General features: G+C 36.2%; 1 protein-coding gene across 2 annotated transcripts; it reads right to left on the reverse strand.

Annotated features, from left to right (window-relative positions):
• Window positions 1-756: 756 nt before the first annotated feature.
• On the reverse strand, window positions 757-16,295 carry LOC143462345 (ras-associating and dilute domain-containing protein-like). Of its 2 annotated transcripts, XM_076960473.1 has the most exons (19): window positions 15,870-16,295; window positions 14,426-14,540; window positions 13,939-14,128; window positions 8,707-8,872; window positions 8,184-8,356; window positions 6,744-7,367; window positions 6,390-6,553; window positions 6,185-6,264; window positions 5,095-6,088; window positions 4,867-4,904; window positions 4,578-4,727; window positions 4,245-4,368; window positions 3,921-4,134; window positions 3,662-3,834; window positions 3,410-3,560; window positions 2,605-3,258; window positions 2,160-2,365; window positions 1,838-1,956; window positions 757-1,523 (listed from the first exon to the last, which is right to left on the reverse strand). In XM_076960473.1, exons 1-19 carry the CDS (start codon window positions 16,046-16,048, stop codon window positions 1,424-1,426), a joined length of 4,614 nt encoding a protein of 1,537 aa, XP_076816588.1. In that variant the 5' UTR covers window positions 16,049-16,295; the 3' UTR covers window positions 757-1,423. The 2 variants fall into 2 exon arrangements, with proteins under 2 accessions (XP_076816588.1, XP_076816589.1); XM_076960474.1 differs by lacking the exons at window positions 13,939-14,128; window positions 14,426-14,540; window positions 15,870-16,295 and adding an exon at window positions 9,828-11,299.
• Between the last annotated feature and the right edge of the window lie 5,920 nt (window positions 16,296-22,215).

Consider the following 22,215-nt stretch of genomic DNA (forward strand, 5'->3'; position numbering starts at 1 on the left):
TAGTATTTATATTTTAATTACCTTGTCATAAATAAGAGTAATTTTTCTCCGAACTCAAAAAGAATAGGTTATTTGTTTTTCCTGTTCCTTTTAGAAATTGAACTAAGATAAGTTGTTTTAAAAATTCAAAGTTAGCACACATTATATGAGACGCAGGATATTGAAACATGTCTTGATCAACCTACATTCAGTTCACGGAACAAGAAGTGAAAATACGTTGGCCTATTTGGTCAAAGCATGTTTAACAGATTATTAATTGTATATGGTTTAGCTAAATGTGACATATGACGATCCAGCAAAATTAATAATCCAATTTTGCTAAGCTCGCCAATGTTAACTGCACTTGTGCTTGACTATATAGTCTGGTGACAATTTTTTTCTTTCTGTAGCCTGACCACCCATGTGATCGTAATCCGTTCTATTCAAACTAACTAGTTAAAGCTTTAACTTGTCTAAGGTGTTGTCATTGTGTTTCTGTCCACAACAGATAAATCTGGGGATTTCCAAATCTGGTTTGGTAGGCAAAAGGCATTGTAGAAAATAGTGTGACTTCATGACCAGCACCCATTATAATTTCTTCCCAGTATTCCCCTTCTTCCACCGTAAGCAATAGGCTACTATATGTATTATAATCGTTTCTTCTTCACCAAAAGTTCCGTAATCACTAGGGTTAAACCGTTCGAAAAATCATGTGTGAAAAATAGTTGCTAAAGTTGACATAATTTGCAAGTAACATTTACAGAGTTTTATGCAATAGAGAAGGCAGGCCTATACTGTATTGTTGCAAATGACTTATATAATACGCAATTCTCGATATACCTTAAGAATTGAAACTTCATTGTTGTTTATAAGACTGCAAACTTTTGTCTAAAGACATTCAATTAAAAACCTGGAATTGATAAAACTTTCCAAAACATATGCGCTACACAGAAACATAGGTTACCACAGGTCTACCATGAAACTTAATCTCCAACGCATAACATAAGTAAAAAAAGACTTAAAACAATACAGCGTTGTTGAAATTTTGATTATACGAAATGTGACAAAGTAACATACAACGCAAAGTAAAGCAAATGAAAAGTATGAAACGCAACGAGTACGAAAGAAAATTACCTGTAAATAAATATTATATGAACACTTTAGGCGAAATAATTTTATACTGCATACAAAGTTATAGAAAACTAAAAGTTTTATTTTTATTAGGAAAACTTCTTGAGGTCAGGAGTAGAGTTTTAGCAAGTGTGTTTCTCGTTATTAAATGATATCCGATGGGGACTGTTGACCTGTTGTAAATGGCAACACTGCATGATGTAACATTATTTAATAGCCTTGCTTTAACCTACTGCAGAGATTGGGTACTTTTTCGTTGAAAATGAAGGCACGATTTTGAATGCTTTGTTGCGTGGAGATTGTTGACTGTACATCAGCAACTCGATGATGTAATTTTCATCGCAACTTCCGACCCGCAACGACCAACAAGTAATCGAACATTATCTCCAGCGTGTCTGACGGTACGCATGGCCCTGCGTGAAATGTTCTATTAATACTATCCTTTTAACTTGACACTGTATGCTTGATATAAATGCTTTGCGGCCGGCATAGGGAGATTTCATTCTTTCATTGAAAGAGAAATAAAAAAGAAAAATGCTATTACCGCAACATTAACAAATTCAATCATATCACTGTCCGGTTATTTAATCTTTAGATAATTTAAAATTAAGATTCACCGACTTACTTACGCCTCAGGCATTTATTTTATTGGGCTTTAATACAGTTTACTTTTTTTAAATGGAATAAAGTCAGAACTAAAATTTAAGATGATTTAAATTATTCTTACTCGTGGTAGCTCATGTTTATGAGACTGACTCCATTTGCAGCAAGTATCCTATCACCCAGTTGCAACCTTCCCTCTTGCAGCCAGCATCGTAAAACATCGTGATGTTTCGTGTGGACATGCTTTAACGGAAAATGGTTTCAAAAGATAAATGAGCAATTGGCAAAAGCTTAAATATTACATTTTAATATTTTCGGTTCTTGAGTGTAACTTATATATAGTAAAATCAGTGGTTATGCGTTTTTGAAATAAACGCAAAAACATGTTTCAAACTACTGTCGTTGTATCCAAAAATGTATTTTAGTCTTCAACAGTCTTTTTTTACCTTTCCTCCCGAAATATCAGGAATAAGAGATCGCACAAAGACACCAGGTACTCCGAGAGATGTAACAATTCCGTCTACTAAACCCACTCCCAGGCCAGTTTTCCCCTTCTTAATATCGACAATAAAAACTTCTTTAGGCATCGCCTGCGAACTGTGAGTCGAACTTACGGTTGGTGAACTACCGCTATATGGTGAACGAGTGCCGTCTGAACAAAACACGATCTTGGTTATGATAATGTTACGCTGCAAAACACTTCTAGTTGCTTGTTAGCCGGAGTTGTTACAGCCGGCTATCTGTGGTAATCAAGGAGAGAAACAGTAGAATGTGAATTAAATCAACTACAGTTTTTTGCTAGCTAAAATGTAAGTAAGCTTTCGTTAGTAGGCCTCGTTACATTAAGACGTAGCCCTCAACAGCCAGGGCACAAATAAGGTGATATCTTACCCTGGCTTTTGTTTGAAGAAACCTGCGACGAATGGGACGGGGTTGATGATACAGGAAGCACAACAATTTCATCACATGCTTTACGTCGACCTTCAGATTCAACCAACTCATTTATGGCGTGTGATGGATTGCCTATGACATCACTTATCTTGCGCTGTTGATGTGGACTTCTGTGCTGCCGAATTACGTAACCTTCCGGCTCTGATGAGGAAGAACAAGATGATGATGATACCATACGACCGGCTCCTCCAGCAGAGGCGGTTTGTGACTGTTGTTTCTTGTTTGCCGAATGCGCCTCGACACTTGATGACCCGGAATGAGATAAGTGGTCATTGCCACCAACCTCTGGTGAAACGCTTTTTAATGTTTCCGACTTGTTAATGGGAGGTTGAGCACTCGGGGAAATGCTTTCTTGTTCGGTGTGTGATGGTGACATCTCCCTATTTGATAATTCACGGCCATCCGGTTGTTCGCGTACACTAGTTTCGCATAAGAGCGGAACGTCTTTTTCTGATGGGGAGTCATTTACTCGTTTTATTTTGTTAACAAAAGCTTGGAACCAGGAATCATTTAGAGGTAGTCGAAAGTCAATTTTTGATCCCGCTACAGGAAGCATGAGAGGAGGATGATTATCGTAGCTTTCCATGATCTTATCTAAGAGAATATAATGACAGTAATGCTTTTGATAAAGACTTCTTGTTAATTATATTATTGTTAAGTCAAAAAGAATAATTTACATTTGAAATAATAACAATTGATTGTATAATTGCAATTTGATAATATTCTAACTCAATCAATAACTCACCTTCATTCATGGCTTCATCCATTTCTTGCATATCAGGCGTCCAAGATTTAGGTTTACTTTTGCTTCCAGTAATCTGATAACCACTTAAAATATGCTTTAATTGAGCAGGAGCCAAGGCAGGAAAAGTTTGGCGAAAATAAGACCAACTTCCCTGCGAAAAAAATTCCCTTTTGACCAAAAATTCACAACAACATGATAAAAGCTAAAACTAGAATGAAACGTCAGAGAGTGTATCAATTGTTGAAGAAAGACCTTCAAAAACTGGCTCTTTGGTGTCGCTAGAAGGTTGGCAAGTGCTGAAATGTTTTCAAGGTATGTCGTACACTGATCCATGAAACCATTTTCTATCGCCCAAGACTCAAGTTTTTCAAGGTTGCCTCTTATTCGAACGCCCATTTCCCAGCTATAATATCTGGAACAGGAATCTGTAAAGCAATGAAATCATATAAATTATTTACTTAAGTTTGCATCAAAAGAACTCATAAGAATTAATCCACGAATTGTATTATACCTTCTTCCATTAAAGTGTTGAAAAGTGAAACGTTCGTGAAGAAGAAAAGATACGCAAACAATTGGTCAACTATACGTTCATTGACGTCATACATTTGCGTCATTTCCCGTGCACTGGAATAGATGTCCATAACATGTTGAACATTTAATCCTGGCATGGATCGGTCGGCAAATGGATTGCATTCAAGCAAGGCGGGTAGAGAGCTGTACAACGTCTGCAAGATACGATGCATGTTACGCTGCATGTTACGCTGGAGAATTGTTTACTTCAAAAAGCAGCGCATCTGCCAAAATTGCATGAAGCTAATCGGAAGTTTCGAGCTACCTTGGTCAAATAGTAGACAAGTTGTTGGAAGGCATACATAACAACCTCTTCAAGCAAAGCAAGTATTTGTTCGTTAACTACAAACTTGTTTGCTTCAGCCAAGATCTTCGGGCTTACTTGTTTTCTATGAATTGAAGTCAGTCTTATTAATACACGATCATGGAAAATTATCTTCATTATTACGTACACGGTAACACAACCAGTCGGTATAGTTAAACCAATGCTCTGGTACACTGCATCCACTTTCCGTTTTATGCAATTAAGCACATTCGTAAAATAAAACAACAGCGTTTAAGAATATAAGGTTGACGTATCCTAAATGCAATCAGTAACCTTTTGGTTTCCTCTTCCACTCTTTTCTTAACGATCGGAATTAAATCTTTTTGCAAAAACTCAAAAATTTCCAGAGCGTTCGACATCCAGAAAACTACGGGCCGAAGATAAGGTAAAAGTGACTGAATATTCTGCCCCGGATCCGAAGATCTAAAACATTGTAAATGGTTTAATTCTATTTACCATCCAAACTTGACAACGTCGTTAGACTTACTGACAGCAGAAGAATTTAACTCATGCACTTGGCCTAAAGTAATGACATATGAAATTTATATTGAAAAATACTTACGACTGGATTTCTTGATTTGAAACACTCTTTGTTGCATTCTAAGATGATATAAAAACCAGAATATAGTTTATATGTAGTTTAAAACGTAAACTAGACCATAAACTAGACTATAGTTTAGACCAGCAATGACACACTGTGTAGTACTTGGCTTGGGAACAGATAAAGAAATAATTTTTGCCAACCATCAGCAAAATATGGTACATACGAATGTGATAAATCTGTACTTACCAAAACTATGCTTTGTAAATTGCTTCCAATCTTTAGCAGTAATTCATTTTTGTGCCCCAAATGAAAGTTGAGACAAGAATGAACAATGCACTGGCAAAGAAGGGTAGCTGGCGCTAACGGACGTTCAGGAGATAGGTCAGTTAAATCCCCAACACAGTCAAATATAAGAGCTAGCACACGGTCCTCTGAAGAAAGCTGATAAGGTAAATCCGTTTTAATAAAATCCAAATACTCTGGCTCCTTATCTTTTGTAGTTCTCAAACTTGCAGAGGCTTTTGCTAAATCTGATGCTTCAGGGTGTTTGATTTCAATTTGCTGTTGGTCACTTTTTTTGGAAAACGAAAACGAAACGACATTATTTAAGTTGATGTCAGATGAAGGGTCTTTGTACATAAAAATATGATGTTTTCCTATTGCTATTAACTCGCCGTGTTGCAGAGTATGTTTAACTGAGATTCTTTGACCGTTTACAGTCACTTTGGCTTCTGAGTCGAGTGACGTAATTGTCACGCACCATCGTTTTACTGCTTCGTAATTCCGACTTTCGGAAAATAATAGTTCCAAGCGTCTTTTTATGACGCAATGATGACGTAAGATATCCGAAGCTTCGAGACAGATATCTGTAACGTCGCTTCCAACCAGGGTCTCGTTTTTGTTAAGGGTTCGTATGAGATTGTTTTCGTTTCCTTGCAAAGTGATCAAGTAAGGCGCGGGTGGGCTATCCAGACTTTTCACCTCATCTTTCTTATTTGTCATCGTGGTCATATTTGAATCCTTGCTTGAATTTTCCACTCCTCCAGTTGTGTCAGGACTTTTATTTATTGTAGTCTGCTCGCTTTTGTAAGAGGTTTTCTTAGGGTGACCTTTTACCGGTGAAGTAGCTTTTGGTGTTTCTGGTCGTCTGGCGTCGAAAGTTGGTGATTTGCTTTCATCATCAGAATCCTCGCTCTCCGTCTGCGGTTGATCTGTCGCTGGCAGGTTTGTAAGATTTGTTCTACAACACAAAAGAATAACGTTGAAACAAACGCACCAATGCATAAATAGGAACATGTTCAGCGCATGCCAGCTTTATACCGTACGCATAATTTACCTTGATTTCTGCATTACCAGCCGCTTGGCTTGATTGTTGATGTCACGTGTTGAATAATCTTTTTCCACTTTTTTAAAGACCTAAAACAATTGTGAATATTTTTTAGATTAACTCGGTTATCAGTAGTTAATCACACCAAGTGGAGCCGTGTTTCAGGAAAGTTCTGAAAAAATATTGCAAAGAGCAGTTAAGTTTTAAAATGGACCTTCGACCGTCTTCTAATTTCAAATCGACGGTAATGGCCTTCCTGTGGCTTCCAAAACGACTGCAGAACTAAAGGCTTTTCGTGATCGTTGAGCGGACGCACATAGTCTTCAATGAAGTCTGCTCCTGCTATCGTCATTTCATTTGTCTTAGTAACCACGTCAGCTTTAAAATAGGTTCAACGTTTATTCATCACATTACTTGAACCTATACACTGAACTTCGTTATGTAGTTAGACTTTTCGAAGCTATAATGCTTGATACTGAACAAAACTAGCAAAGTCAATAATTACTACAGACCAGTTGGAAATGCAAATCATCCAGCAACGTTGATGCACATTGCACAGTTGAAATACCTGCTTTTCGCCGATTTTTTCCAGCTTTGACTTTCAACGCTTTTGTGTTTCCTTTGCTTAATTCTTCGTTAAATCTTCCAACAACTTCGCAAAGAACAAAACTTTTCGACTGCAATTTTGGAATTCCATATCTTTGAAGAGCAATTTTGACGAGTTCTTTTGAACTGGAATGCTTTGTTGCCAAAACACTCTTGTAATTAGCTCCAGGGCTGACAGCATCGCCAAAGATTTTTAGGATGCCAGGTAAATTGGCATCGGAAGACAACTCGGTGGTTTTTGTGGGAGATTTTGTGTCCTCAACATCGGAAGAGACGCTACCTTTTGATCCTTTTCGATCTCTGGATGTGGATCTAGCGCGGTATTTGCGTAAGCTAAAAAAAAGTTTCCGGGCAGATGCGGACCTCGACTCTCGTCGACCCGGTAAAGTACTGTCTTTCTTATGTTTTATATTTCGAACCCGACCGCTCCGGGTGTTCGAGTTTTGTGAGTCGGGTATCACTGGTAAGCTTACTGGTCTTTCTAAATTAGATAAAGTCTGACTTCTCATAAAGGGGGGAAGTTTTTCGGTTGATCTATCATCAACTGCTTGCTTCAGACTTAATCTTCGGGTAATACTGTTGTATCCTGTAATAAAGTGTTTTACTTTTAATGTATGCAATTGCTACACTTAAAAATAGCCATCATAAACAGTTGCTTATTACTGTAATGTATATGTTTGTGGTGTTATGGATTGTTAACTGTTTGCATACAGTTTATAACAAAACAAATAAATTACCATAACAAATTATTCTTCAGTGCAACGTGCTGCATGTGATTTAAATTGCAATAATGAGTCGTAACCAAGTCATCAAACTCGAGTTGCAAGTCAAGTCAAGTCATATACCTTTTAAGACTCAAGTCAAGTCGATTCTTGTGGCATAAGTGTCTCAAATCAAGTCGAGTCATTTGGTAAATAAGACTCGAGTCGATTCAATTGATATTCGAAACGAAGCCAACGGAAAGCAAAAATATCAACTGTATCAACCAATGTTTAAGATTACTGTATTATAAAATTTGCTCCATTTGGATACATGATAGGCGTCCGTAGACAAATAAAATGATTTTGTGTTACACTTTCATGTGTTTGGATCAATGAAGAGAGATACATATTATCTCAATGCTGCATGAATTGTAATCAAAAAACAGACTTGAGACAAGTCGAGTCATTTCAAATGTTGACTCGAGACTAGTCAAGTCATTGATGTACTTTCTTGGAAAGGGAACAGGTCAAGTTTTAAGACAAAATGATTTGAGTCGGACTCGAGTCAAGTCAGTGGCTCGATTCATTACAACTCTGCAACAAACCACATAGCCCCCTTAAATCTTTTCGCGCATCATAACTTATGACACGAAAAGTGTTGTTAAGTATTTAAGTATATGTAATTAAACCATTGTACTTACCAGTAATCTTAGGCATAGGGACCAGCGGCAAACCAGCCATTCTCCCTTCACCTTTTTTGATACTTCCACTTGTACTACTTCCGCTCAGAGAAATTCGGTGCCGCGGCGTATTTGGTGATGACGTATCACAAGTCCTTACGTCATCATCTTCGAACTCGGCAGTCAAATTAAACCTAAGCAATTGTTGGTATATTCAGTTCAAACATCCAAACAGAGCAACGTATATGACAGTTTATGGCAAGACTGTGCTACATGCTTCCACATGCAAGACAAGGTGACTCAATTCAAATACATTTATTTATAAAGAACAATACGGGAGAAGTATTACATAACAAAATTGTTTTCCAGGCCCACTCCTTTACATTTTAGTTGGAGACTGGTTTATGCAGCTTAATAGCAATTTTAAACAACCTTGAACTAATATTTTTTATGTCTGCAAGTGTACGTGAATGTTTGTGGATCAAGTAATTACAGGTATACAATACCTTTAACCAAAAACATAAAACACATCGTGATTACTCACTTTTCTATCAATTTTCGGCGCTGCTCTGGTGTAAAACTTTCGTTTCGTAAAGTCTTCAAAAGTTCAGTGTTTCTATCACCGCCGGTAACCAAATGAAACGTCACAGGCGATCTCGAATTTACGGCCAGTTCAAGAGGTCTGTCATCAGGATCGAGTAGAATCTCGTCTGCAATACAACTACATTGCAATGTTGTTGACGCAAAAAAGATATACTTTAATTGAAATACAATCGCCTTGTACTGTACTTTCAGCAATTATGCTTTCTCTAACGGTATAGGTCAATTGCAGTAATAGCAATGAACGAGCACGCGAAATGCTGTGCTGTGAAATGCCGAAACATTTGTGTACAAAAGCTGCCAAAACTACACACCGGATCACACACATACAGTTAAACTATTCTTCAAGAAACTTCCATGCCACTTTTTTGACGCAAAGCATTTCGTAATACTTATATCGAAATTTACAGCACAGTAGCTCTCGCTGTAGCGCTTATCCGCATAAAGTGGATCCGAACGTATAATAAAACACCATATCTACTGACACTCAATACTGATATCCATAAAACTAGACTACTAGAGAGCTTCATCAGTTCAAGCAATAATTAAATTGGCTTTGTGGTTATGCGGCTAATAACATAATGATATGCCCAAACCGTTAGATCGTCAAGAAGTAAAATAAAGATGTTTAAATTATTATCTTTAACCTGTTATTAATATGAGAGGGTATAGGCAATTGGCAAGAAGTTTGGCGTAACATTGCCTAATTACATACCACAGGACTTAGTTGGAATTATCCAAAGTGATATATTAACCTTTACTTACGACTGCAACAATTTTTGAACCAGTTCGAAACAATTTAATAATTTAATTTTAGGCAGATCTTGTCCGAACGAACACTACCGCTAGACTTAAAGTCAAGAAGGTATATGGTATTGTAATACTTATCCTTGGACTGAGGAAAGTCTTTGCATCAATTAACCGCTTCGCAATGGAACAGCCAAGAAAACATCATTCATCAAAGCCATCAAATATTGCAAAATTGTGGGAACTACAGTTGGTAGTTGGAACGACTGTATGCGATGATCGCAGTGAACTTAATATTAACGATTAAAACTAACTCACCTTTAAAGCTCCACCCATGTTCACTCGATGGACAAGGGGAAGGGGCGGCAGGAAAATTGATATCACAGTCAATACAGTCATAAGATATATAAGTACTTTCTCCGGTCATACTGAAAGCTACAGCACTAAAATTATTATCTTTATCAAAGTTCCGAGAGAAATAGTGCCTTTCGCTTCAAAAACGATATTTATAGCTCTATAAATCGCTGGTACTAACATGGTGTGCAAATAGACATTTGTTTCACCCTTTTCGTTTTCATGTTTGCACATTGCAACACAACACCACAAATGATATCTTGTCCAACGCACACGTAACTAAACTACAGCAGGTCTATTATGATGTTGGTCACTAACGCTGTCTGTTGGCAGAGCTGATTTTCTAATCCTGACAAATTTCAACAAAAAATGCCCTGCTTTTCATCGACCGGGTTGCAGTTAGTGCAAATGGCTGAAAGGTGACCACCAAACAATGCGACACATACGAAAAATGTGACAACGTGAAGAGTAAAACGTTTTCTCAATAACACTTTAATATGTTATTTACTTTCATTTCACATTTTTCCTAACAAGCGTCAACGACGTTCTCTAGTCAGAGCATGTTTCGCAGCTGTAAGTTATATTTCAGCCGAAACCGCTCGTTCATCAACGTCACCCAAAAATTGCGTGCCATGTTTGCCTCATTCAATATTACAGTACACTTCTCGTAAGCAAAAAGCAAAGAACGCAACATCCCCATAAAAGTCGACAATTTCAGTGAAAATCCAATAGCTGTGCCGCAAAACGGAAACAATCAAACGAATGTCAATAAATGGGAAACAAGCAGGTGTAATAAAAAGGCCAAATTCTTTGATTGGTGAGATGCTAGAAGTTATTAAGCAGTAGTAGCTTTTGCAGGCGAAGATTATATTATGTGCCATATTTACTATCACAAATAATTCCTATTTCTAAAGATTGAAGTCACTTTTTTATATGATGGTCAAGTGCTAACCCAAGTTCACCTTAAATCAAAGAATAATTGAAAGTACGTATAGACCTACTGGACAAAAATATTTAAAAAATATTTACAACTTAAGCAATTATTGCAAAAACTGCAAGGTTGTTGCTAATTATAACATACGTCGTATTAATTGTGACGTCACCATATTCTCTCGTGTTTTGATCAAATATGACACATAAGAACAATCTTGGCTTTTAGCGCTATAACCTAGTCCGTTAATTGCCAAAGAACACAATTACATCAGTAGTAGCCTACATGTTCTGCCACGTGTGACTTTTTGGCCTGAAAATAAACATCACTAACAACAAACTCGTTAGCTAGCGTACCAACTACTACTACTACATATACTTCATTTAAAATTTTAAACACTAAACATCAAGCGTATTGATTTTACGTTGTGGTGTTATCTTCGCTGCCAACTTTGTCATACATAGCGGCAAATCTGTGATACTTTTTTGGTGATAGTGATAACTGCTTATCTACAAACTATTATAAAAAAATCTTCACCTGGTATGCTTACTGTCGAGTATTCTTTGAGTTTGGGTCAACGTCTTTTTGCACTTGCCCAGCACTTAAGTAAGTTAAACTAATTGTTTCATATGACTATATGATAAGTGACTACACCTATACTTTTCCACTTCTGTAATCATTCTATGAACTACAAACGGACCTGCAAAGGTCTGTAGACTATTGATTACTGTTGTTTGCTGAACTCAGTAGCCTATTAAACTCAGTCTTTGAACTACACAAGGATTGGAAATAGTTTAGATGTAATTAGAAATTTTTCCATGCTCACTAATATTAAAAATTTACATCAATAGTTTCAGTACAATTCAACAAAAAGGGTTAACTTAAACTTAACCTTTTTATAAATCTTAACAATCTGCTCATTTTTTTCACAACCCTAAATACCGTACGTATCCTATGCGACTGTATTTTGTCAGAATGAGATTACCATTATTAAACGCACTGTTATTAAATTTCCTGTGGAGACCACAGCTGAACACTAAGCCTGGTTCAAGAATTACACGCTGGGCCTAAACTAAGTTAAGAAATACCAAATTTCTTCGGAAATGTTTGTACGATATCGATAAGATACAGAGTTTCAAATAAGCGTCTTTGTAAGAAAATACGATCATAAATATTGATTCTTTCTAATGTATCTACTGTACATATGCGCATACGGCTGAGATTACTAACATAGCAGCATTCTGCATCAAATTTGATATTACGACCATTTGACCACTTAGTCTAAACATCTTTCGTAATTAACCCATTTCTCTTCCTTGGCGTAACCAAGTACACTACATTAACAGTAAAAAAAAAAAACAGGATATAGTTAGGCACTCTGAAGGCTAACTTTATATTTTTCTACATGAGCTTCTTCAGGTGTACTGCGAAATGAAACGAAACTACATTAACAGTATTACCAACAATTTCGTATCTCCAAAAAAGAATAGTACCTACCAGGCACTTAACCACGTCTTCAGTTTATATTCCAACGACAATGTTTTATCTTTGCTCTTCGTTGCATAAAACAGAAGGTTTCGTTGATTCAAAGCAAGGTTTTCTCATAGCAAACGATTAAGGCGTGTGCCAATTTTTCATCAAAATCATTGTGTTGAAATAACATCGCTATTCGCGACACAATGGTGGCAACGCTCATTGTGAAACAAGACACGGCGTCCGAAAATATCAAAACCATTCACGCTTGAAAGTGGATTGTTAAAAATAAATACATTTTATCAGTCTTAGAATAACAAACTAGGCATTGCTTGTTCTAACATCAACCATCGGCGCATATTATCGCTATTTCACGTTGGCCTAAGGATGAAACCATAAATCTTCTACAGCTTCAAACAAAATTACTCGTAAAATACGACTGTTGTATAACCATCGGCATCTTAGTTGCATTATCCTAAATCCAAAATGTCGCATTAATTATCGTTGAAATCCTTAAATTCCGCAGCTCACGAGAAGCCGACGCTGATGAAGTACTATAACAAGCTTGCGGCAATCACACTTTACAACAAGGCTTATCCCTATAGTAAGCTGTTACCATACTATTCAACAATTAGCACAAGTATACGATTGATTCCAAAACAAAAAGAGGATATCACTTCTCGAAACGTCACTCAAAAACAATGAGTGTGTCGCTTTGTATCGCGCAAATGAATCAAAGAAAACTAAGGTTGCAATAAAATCAATGTATAGAAATTCGATGAAATACCGCACCAAATACGTAGGTATGTTGAGCCAAATCGGGACACATGAACCTATTATAGCATAAATTTCAACTTAATATTATGCGTTTTCTTCTTTGACCATATTGTACCATTTTCGTCTTCGGGATGACACCCATACAAGCGGTTTCGCATTTTCTGTTGTTATCACTTTTTGACACCGAGCGAAACGGGTATATGAAGTGTGTAAAGAAAAGTTTCATGAAAAACTTTGGAATCTGAAGCTGACAGCTCCAACTCTGCTATAACATAGCCCTACAGCAAGACTCAAGTTGATTTAATCATTATACGGAGTACACATAGTAAGTCAAAAGGTTTATGCTTGAAAACTTATGCTTTAAATTTATAAGAAAAAGTCGCAGCTATAAGGTAACGTGCATTATCATGACATGGTAATTGTGTAGTGTAAAAATGGATTTCTACAGTACAGATAACTACTAGCTGGATAGGTATATTTTAGTCAAACTACGTATAAGGCGAAGGCTGAATAGCCTGCCACAGTAATCCGCCGGTTAATATCACAAAAAACTGCAACAATATAACATCAAATTCAATTCAAACTAGAACAAAATTTAGATCAGTTTTTCACGAACTTCCGTTACCGGAAGTTCTACTTTTATCTTTTTACAAAGTAAACAGTCTTTGAAAAGAGCAGCATCAATGGACCATTGGCACTTACATCATCATAATATAGTTCCAAAAAGGTCACTTTCTTAAAAGTTTCTCATTTATCGAAATACAACACGTTCAAAATGTAAAAATATCTCACAATGTTGCAAAGGTATAGAAAGATAAATATGCATTGTGCGTTATTGGTAAACTACATGTAGGTATGAAAATTTCATAAAAAAATAAAAGTAAAAATGCATACCTCCATTAATATTTTCTCTCATTGTGCACTTCTGATCATCAGAGATTGCAAATTTTTGTCGCAATTTTGGAAGTACTACTCTCACGCAATCTTGATCAGATAGCGTCATCAAGCGAAAGCTTTCACTTTTGCTCCCCGGCGCTTGATAATAAAACTTCATAGGACCTGTGTAACCGAGTTCAGCTGTTGTCTAGAATAGACGCAACAACAGCTCTATAATTCTAGTTGAATCTGTTGAACCCGAACGGGCTAATTTAGCTGGTGATGGTATTTTCATCAATGACATGTTGCTTTTGTAACATTAATAATAAAGACGTAACGTATTGGGGCAGAAAAGTTCAAAAAAAATAAAAAAACTAATTTTCTATGTTTTGCTACAAATTTATTATTACGCGGTTACTTTAAAATTTATGCAACTTTACAAAAAACATATCACGTAACAAACACAACAGATTAGAAAACGATGGTTGTTTTTATTCTTACTTACATCTTTTAACTTTACCCTGAAAGCTCCGACTTGACTTCTTTTGTTAAAAGCATCGACTTTTATTTGCAGGTGCTGACGACGTTCAGTATTATCATCATCAGCTGTGACTTGAGCTCTATGAGAACAATGCTTGATGTTATATAGAAATTTTCTTTAAAGTGAGGGCAAGGTCAAACATAAGTTGACCGAAAATCAAAGAATAAAGTTTTCCGTTTGTATGCCAAAGAGAAAATCAATGATATGTAACTAGTAATTAAGAAGTTATTGCCAAAAATGCGTCGCAAACTTGCTGCCAATTACGACGAAGTTGACGGCAATAATGATGTCAAAATGTAAAATTAACGTGTTCGATGGCTGGCATATAAGATGGAAATCGTCTTTTTAGGAAAACAATCGGTTGAGATTGATGTTTATTTGCAGCATATAAAAATTTCCCGGATCACACCAGACCAAAAACTGAAACGTTCGTGTTTTTACGCAATTACCGATAGAGGACTGGATCATAGCGACAAAAACCCAAGATTGAGCTCAGTGAGTTGTAGCTTACAGAAACGTTACTAAGTTATGAAACTTGATTGGCAAGTCAAGTTAAATTTAATTAGGACAAACATCAAATCAATTGCTTTGGGACAAGTGACTCGGGTCAAGTTAAGTCATTTGATTGCTGAAGCCGAGCCATAGAGAAAGCAAAAAGTCCGTTTTTTTATGAAATAAAACGTTAAAGGTTTTCGAAATACGTTTCGTTTTTTCTGCCCCATATGCGTTCGTAGAGAAACTAACTTTGTTTTAAGTTGCTATTTAATGAGTATTTTAGACAGAACAAAAGAAAAAGTTTGCCTTGATGCAGAAACGTGTATACGTAAACAAAAACCTACACGAGTTTTTTTCTTATTGGCTCCAGTGAAGTCAAGCCATTTACCTGGTTTCCAAGAATAGTCAAATCAAGTTTTTGCAAAAATTGAGTCAAGTCAAAATCGAGTAAAGTCACCAACGGAAGTCATTATATTAGCTTAGCAACTAGGCTACCTTTTACGTTTACCAGCACAAATACACCAACTTTAGATTGGGTGAGGCCTATAACGCAAGATATATTCGTGTTATGCACCGAAATACGCATCACCTATTTTCACCATATACCGGGTACCAAGCACCAGCGTAATGCACATTGTTTTAACATGGTCACTTCATAATAGCCACCATGTTTTTCACAATTACTATCAAACTTGCCTGTTTTGCGATACATTTATGGCAATACCTGCTTAATATCATTGATCACATATTATCATCATTCTTCATTGTACTTATACTGACAACTCTTTGATTCTTTGATTCTTTGATTTAAGCTTATTTGACTTTTGCAGTTGCTCTTCACTTTAAATTTTTTCTAGCCTAAATTTGCAGACGCTAATTTTTACAATAAACTAAACACGTTTTCGGTTATAACCTTCTCGTTGCCTTGTCGTGAAGTTGCTGCAAATGACTCAACACTGCCGGATTGGTCAACACAACGTTGGGATCAGAGGCATGAACCAAGTGTTCGGGAGAAAGCACGATATCTTCAGACACTCTCCCATTTGGAGATAAATCATTTGAAATATTTTCCATGTTGCTTGTCGCTGCCATTCCGACCGTAACCCAGTTTAGCGATACAGTTGCTTAGCCGAATGTGACGATTTGGTTCGATGTTTAAAAAATAAGATTGATTTTCCTACTCATATTTCTCTATAGATGAAACCGCTAACCCAGATTAAATACATAAAGGCCAATACCGAATGACTTAAAATCCAATTCTGAAGAAAAACTGTGTCCGTGTTACCAATTGTTGTTAAATTGCTAGACTTCTGGCAGCAAGTTATCAGTTTTGCAGAATTTAAACCTGTTGTTTATCCTATGAAACAAATATCACTCAGTATTCAAAGGAAAACGACAAATCATTGCAAATGTGAATTAATTTAGGGTCATCTTCACTCAAACTGAGGACATATTAACTCACTTTGTAGCCGGTGAAACGTATTGGTCGTGAAACTATGGAGTTCTTCGCCTTTGCCATTTTCGTGCTTGCGAAAGTTGTATAATACCGTTGGTTCATGTTTTATAAAAATGTTTAATCTGAGATGTTTATGGTGATTACCTATAGCGTTCTTGACGATCGATTAAAAAGCGTTGTATTGTACTGCATATAATAAGCAAAGAGACCAACCAATTATTATTACTCTATGTCCTATTAACTTCGCATTCATATGTCACATCTCCCCCCAATTAAATACATTCTAGGCCCATATAGCTGTGCTTTCCTCTGCACATAAATTTGTTTTGTTTTGGAGATTTGAGTCAAATATCAAGAGTCAGCAAATTGATGATGAGAAGAACTTAACAATATCAACTGTAGGCTGTGGCGTTTTAAGACTAATAAAATTGTACATGAAAAGATATATGTTTCGGTTAAACGACAATTAGATTTGCCATATCCACATTTTACCCGCCAATAAATTGGAATCAACAAAGGTAGCTGTAACTCTATTCTAAACTTTTCATTAACTGACAATTGTACGCAACTTATCTCTTATAATTAATTTTCCCATTTTAAAATGATCTCATTTTGAAATAGACTATAGCCAAATCATGGATTAATTTAAACTATTTTATTAAATGTTTTTGTGAACAAACCGTACAAAGCCATTAAAAATGCTTTGTTTGTAACAACATCCAAATGATGTCATACAGTGTACACAGACATACGAAAATGACGTCATGTTTCTTTGAAGACGTGTTTGCGTCAATAACAGAAAATGTCTGTGGCATGTAAACGAGTATCACGGCCACTGTAGGCAATGAGTATTATTTTGTGAGGATTATAAATACATCAACGGTTTTCACAAAAACATCATACAGGAAAACTTATTAATCAAATTCACTTTACATTTTCTTCATCGCCGTACATGAAGTTTTACCTCTAAAGTTAGCAGTGAGTCAAGCATTTAAGCTCCTTTATTGGTTTGCTTTCCCTGGTTAAAATACTAAAACTACTTTGGTGACTACTGGCTATAGTTTTTTTTTATCCAGGAGTAGGCTACAAAACACGTTCAAACATACGTGATTTTGCAATAGTTTATGAGTTAGCAACGTAGCTGAAGTCAAGGAAGCTTGATATATCTTTTCGATAATAAGTTAAGCGAAGGTATGACAGATAAATCGTTGAACAAACAAGATGTTTGGCTATGTACTCTGCGTATTGTAGCTTAACACAAACCCTACACTTGCCTGTACTTAACCATTGCTTTGATCTTTGTCAGTGATTAAACTTATTAACTTCTTTATCTACAGTCCGACTGCAATTTACCTGCTATCGATAAACGTATCTACAGTACTGTATTTCCGTAGCGCAAAGAACATCGCTTCGCTTTTCTAACCAGGTAGTAACTTCAGAAAGATTTCGACAACAGACAAATCTGACCACCTTCTTAAGTTTCCAAGATATGTTCAAATCACAACAATGTATGATAACTTTCTCGAACATAGCGATAAAATGTTTGCGCGCACAGGGCTAAGTACACATTATCGCTCATTGTTGTAGCTCCAAACACAAACTTCAGAAAATGGCCGAGATTAATTCGAGATCTGTTTGCTCGTGTGCTTTTGCATAAAGAACAATTGCCACGTCACAATTCCAAATAGCGTTGGAATTATTTCGGGGTGAGTCTCAACCACAGAAGTCACGACGCTGAATTAAGAATGCGTTTTACTGCGACGTGACAACGTAGAGGCCCAACTGTTTTATTATTTGCGATCACAAGGCAACCGCGGTAGGTACGTGAACTTTCATTTGAGGAGATCGTACTGTATCTAAAATTATACAATATTTAAACATTTTCACTAGAGAAAATTATTTCTACAATTGTATTTAATACTATCGCTCATATTGATTTGTTCTAAACTGTCAAAATGAATCATAACTTTTAGCCTTTATTTGCCATCTCTTGAGTGGTAGAATTATTACGAGGTAGGCATATTTACGTGCTTCCATTTTGGACTCATCTCAAACCTTGCTAACTACACTACAACATCATTAAATTGGTGGGACGTTTCGCCGAAAGGTCTATTGTTCTATGACTATGTTATAGTACCCACACGCATTGTGTCATAGTACCCACACACTTTGATTTAGGAGAATTTTTGTTGCAAGATTGAAATCGGCAAAACAAAAGGTTTCAGGTAAATAAACAAAAACGTTTAATCTTATTCTCCAACGGTGTCGATCTTCACTCGTGATGGACAAGTCGATTGAAAAGTCACTGAGAGTAGATCGTGTATCTTTATCACCTGTGATTCAATCCCTTTTCAATAAATGTGCGAAAAGACCGTATGTAAAGGGTATACAGTCACCTTATATCCAAATAAACTAATATTGAATTTCTAAAGTGTATCTATTCAGGAAAATATTAAAAAACAAATTTTAGTGTTTTGCATATGCTAAAAAGCGTTCATAAATAAAAGTAGATCAATTTTGCCTGGTCATGAATAAAATTGCTCGCATGCGAAAACGTTTTAGCACCTAAGCTTTATATACTGTCAAATTTTTTAGTATATTCCAAAAGCCTTGATTAATGTAAGGTAAAGAAAAGCATTATGGGAAATCATAACAAAGATAAGTATTTAACTAAACTGTAGTTTCACAAACTTTGTTTATTGGGTTTAAAAATGTTAAAAAAAACATCACATTTGTCCAAAAAGAGTTAAACTTCCTTGTAAATGCATACAAGTACACAGCTATACTATACTATATAATCTAAGGAATTCCTTTCTGCGGGTTTTAATATTTTCTCTTGGTTCTGTCAGAAATAAAGTATATAACTTATAACTGAGAATAACATACCACATTTTATCATAATGCATACTTTTGAAACGTTTTAGGTTCCAAATAAAAACACAGTTTTATGTCAGCAAAAGTTAAGCATGTAAGCACATTAAACAGGTGAAAGTAAATTGGCTGAATAAGGGTATATTTTATATTGTCAAGAAAGAGATTTAATAACTATTTGAGTCACATAAAGCAAAGCTGAAGACAATACTTCAGCTGTGACGAGAAACCACTTCAAAATTCGACGGTTCCGAGTTAAATAAAAATGGAAAAATTTTAACACAAGGTTCCCTTGTTCTTATGAATCCTATAAAAATCATACTTTACAATAACATATGGGATTCAAATTATAGTAAAGAATTCAATGATACTCTCAAATAAAAGAACATTGGCATCAGAGACGACGTGTTTTCCTTTACTGTAATATAATTATTATCTCATCATCATTAGTACATCGTAGTTGGTACCTTTCAATTTGAAGAAGTAGTTGGGCTCAACATTTAATTAGATTCACAGATTTCAGTGCTACGCATTTGAGCTAATAACATTATATCATAATTTTTTTTTCTACAGCCTGCACCCGTGAGCGAATCTTTTCGACCATTATCCAAGGTTCAAAACCGTAAGTGAGAACTGGAAGAAAAACTGATTAAAAACTTGAGAGATTTACGGTCTTAGAAAACTCTCGCTTCATGACAACCGTTCGTTAAAGCTCAGGAATGACTGCACTTGCTTTTCCGATTTTTGTGTCTAGTTCAATGTTATGCTTTCCGTTACTCGTGAAGTGTAATTCCTGACATTTGAACGTACGTTTCTCTTTGATTCAATGTTTCTCTGTAAAGTTGCAGTTGCCTGAGCAGTATTTCTTGAGAGGCAAAGTAGCTCAGTTTTTTATATTTATTTTCATCCCATAGACCAAGCAGTTGCGAAACGATCTAGCGAATGTTAAAAATCAGATTCAAAGGAAGTGAAGAGAACCATCTGCGTCAATTGCGAACAGCAAATCACCGATCTCACTGTGTCTAACCATGGCACATTCTTTATCAAGACGCAGCATGTATGTCCAGTTCATGTAAACTATGAAGAGGAGCGATGACAGCACACACCCCTGGCGGTATCCAACATCCGCAGTTAACAGTTTTGAATCAACACTGTTTAAGCAGACACAAACTTAGGGAAATGGTACAATGACTTTGTCATATATTGTACGCTTGGTGGCGCCAGTTCGTATATAACAGCGGTTGCCAAACTTTTCTAAAAATTTTGCCTGGTAGACCCTTTGCAATTATTTTGTTATTTCGAGGCCCTATAAAAATCAAAGAATGCTATAGGATAAATTCAAAATCCACACCAACGAAAGAAAAAGCAAAAACTATCAAATACGTTAAGCGTTTAAGGGGATGGGTACACTTGTTTTGCTGCAATTAACTCATCAATGTTTGGTTTGGTTTTGGATAGCGCAACTCTCATGTCGTGTGCTACATCCACCCTCTGAAACTGCTTTAAAGCTTTAAAGACTAATTCTCATTGCGGACCCCAGTTGATCCGCGGACCTCAGTTTGGGAACCGCTGATCTAAAGGAATCTGTCCGTCCACACACTCCAACAGCCGGGGCCTTGTTACTATCCCTACACCCGCCTAGGCAGAAGCTGTTAAATGGATACGATATGTAGAAGAACAAAGAAGAAGATCCGTCAGCCAGCTGAACAATTCATGCCAACCAGCGCGACGAACGATGTTGTATATGAGTGTGAATGACATTTTTGTGCGAAGGCTGTTCACCTCTTTTTTTATTTTGGATTAGTAGTCGGTGATGTTAATTTTCAACGTAGAATTGTCATTAATGACGGTGCATGTGCTACAGTATAGAAATATTCGTTCCCTTACGGCATGTACCGTCGTTTTTGCCGATTTTGACCGATTTCTTGTAATAGGACTACAAGATCCACGAATTCCATGAAGCAGAGAGTGATACAATCCTAACATGTCCTACGTTCCGTAATCGAACTGTTCAAACAACTTGCACAAAACAGAATTATAACCTAGCATACTTATACTACTTTATGGAAAATTATATAGCTGCGGAATTCTTAAGGATATTCATGGTTGAAGAAATTGAAGCACTAAAAACATTTTTGCCTTTCAATGGCAGCAAGCCTTATTCTATGGTTAAATACTTGACGGCAATTAATCCGATACACGGCATTTATTAGTCTTTTTATTGCTTAGAGAATTTACTTAACAATGCCTGTAACATTGACATCAGTCGAACGAAGTTTTTCAAAACTAAAACTGATCAAAGTGTTTTTATGCTCATTATTATCGCTTGAGCAATCAATTAGCTTGGCGATGCTATCAATGAAAATGATATTACAAAAAGAGGTGCATTTCGAAATGATTTAAAAATACTAAATGATTTTTACAAAAAAAGTTTACGGTAAACTATATATATTCAATGTTTTTTTTATGATTATAGAATACGAAACCTTGTCTCTGTTACTAATAGTGGATCTTCCTGTAGTAGAGCCCAGCCTACAACGCGTTTCAAATTAAGTTAAGTTAAGTGAAGTGTACAATACGATAGACGGCTAGAGTAAGATAAAATTAAACGTGAATGTTCGTTTAATATGAGACCTGCTTGAGCAGTCCTGCCAACAGTTTCGCAATCCGGGCTCGCATTCCTCAGCGCCTGCCCTGTATGCCGGTAAAACATTGAATTAAGCTTGCGCTTACAGCCAAGACTGAGCTCCAGAACGTTAGTATAGTTTATACTTAGTATACTGTATATAATTTGTTATTTTCGCCAGTATAGATACATAAACATTTACTTAGTTAGGGTTGTCTTGACTAAAGCAAGGTATTCGACTATTCGTATATTATGCACTTAAATACGTTTTCAGTTTCTTGTCGCCCACTGGAAGAGTTCTGTTCA

This window comes from Clavelina lepadiformis, chromosome 6 (assembly GCF_947623445.1).
Source record: "Clavelina lepadiformis chromosome 6, kaClaLepa1.1, whole genome shotgun sequence".
Taxonomy (NCBI): domain Eukaryota; kingdom Metazoa; phylum Chordata; class Ascidiacea; order Aplousobranchia; family Clavelinidae; genus Clavelina; species Clavelina lepadiformis.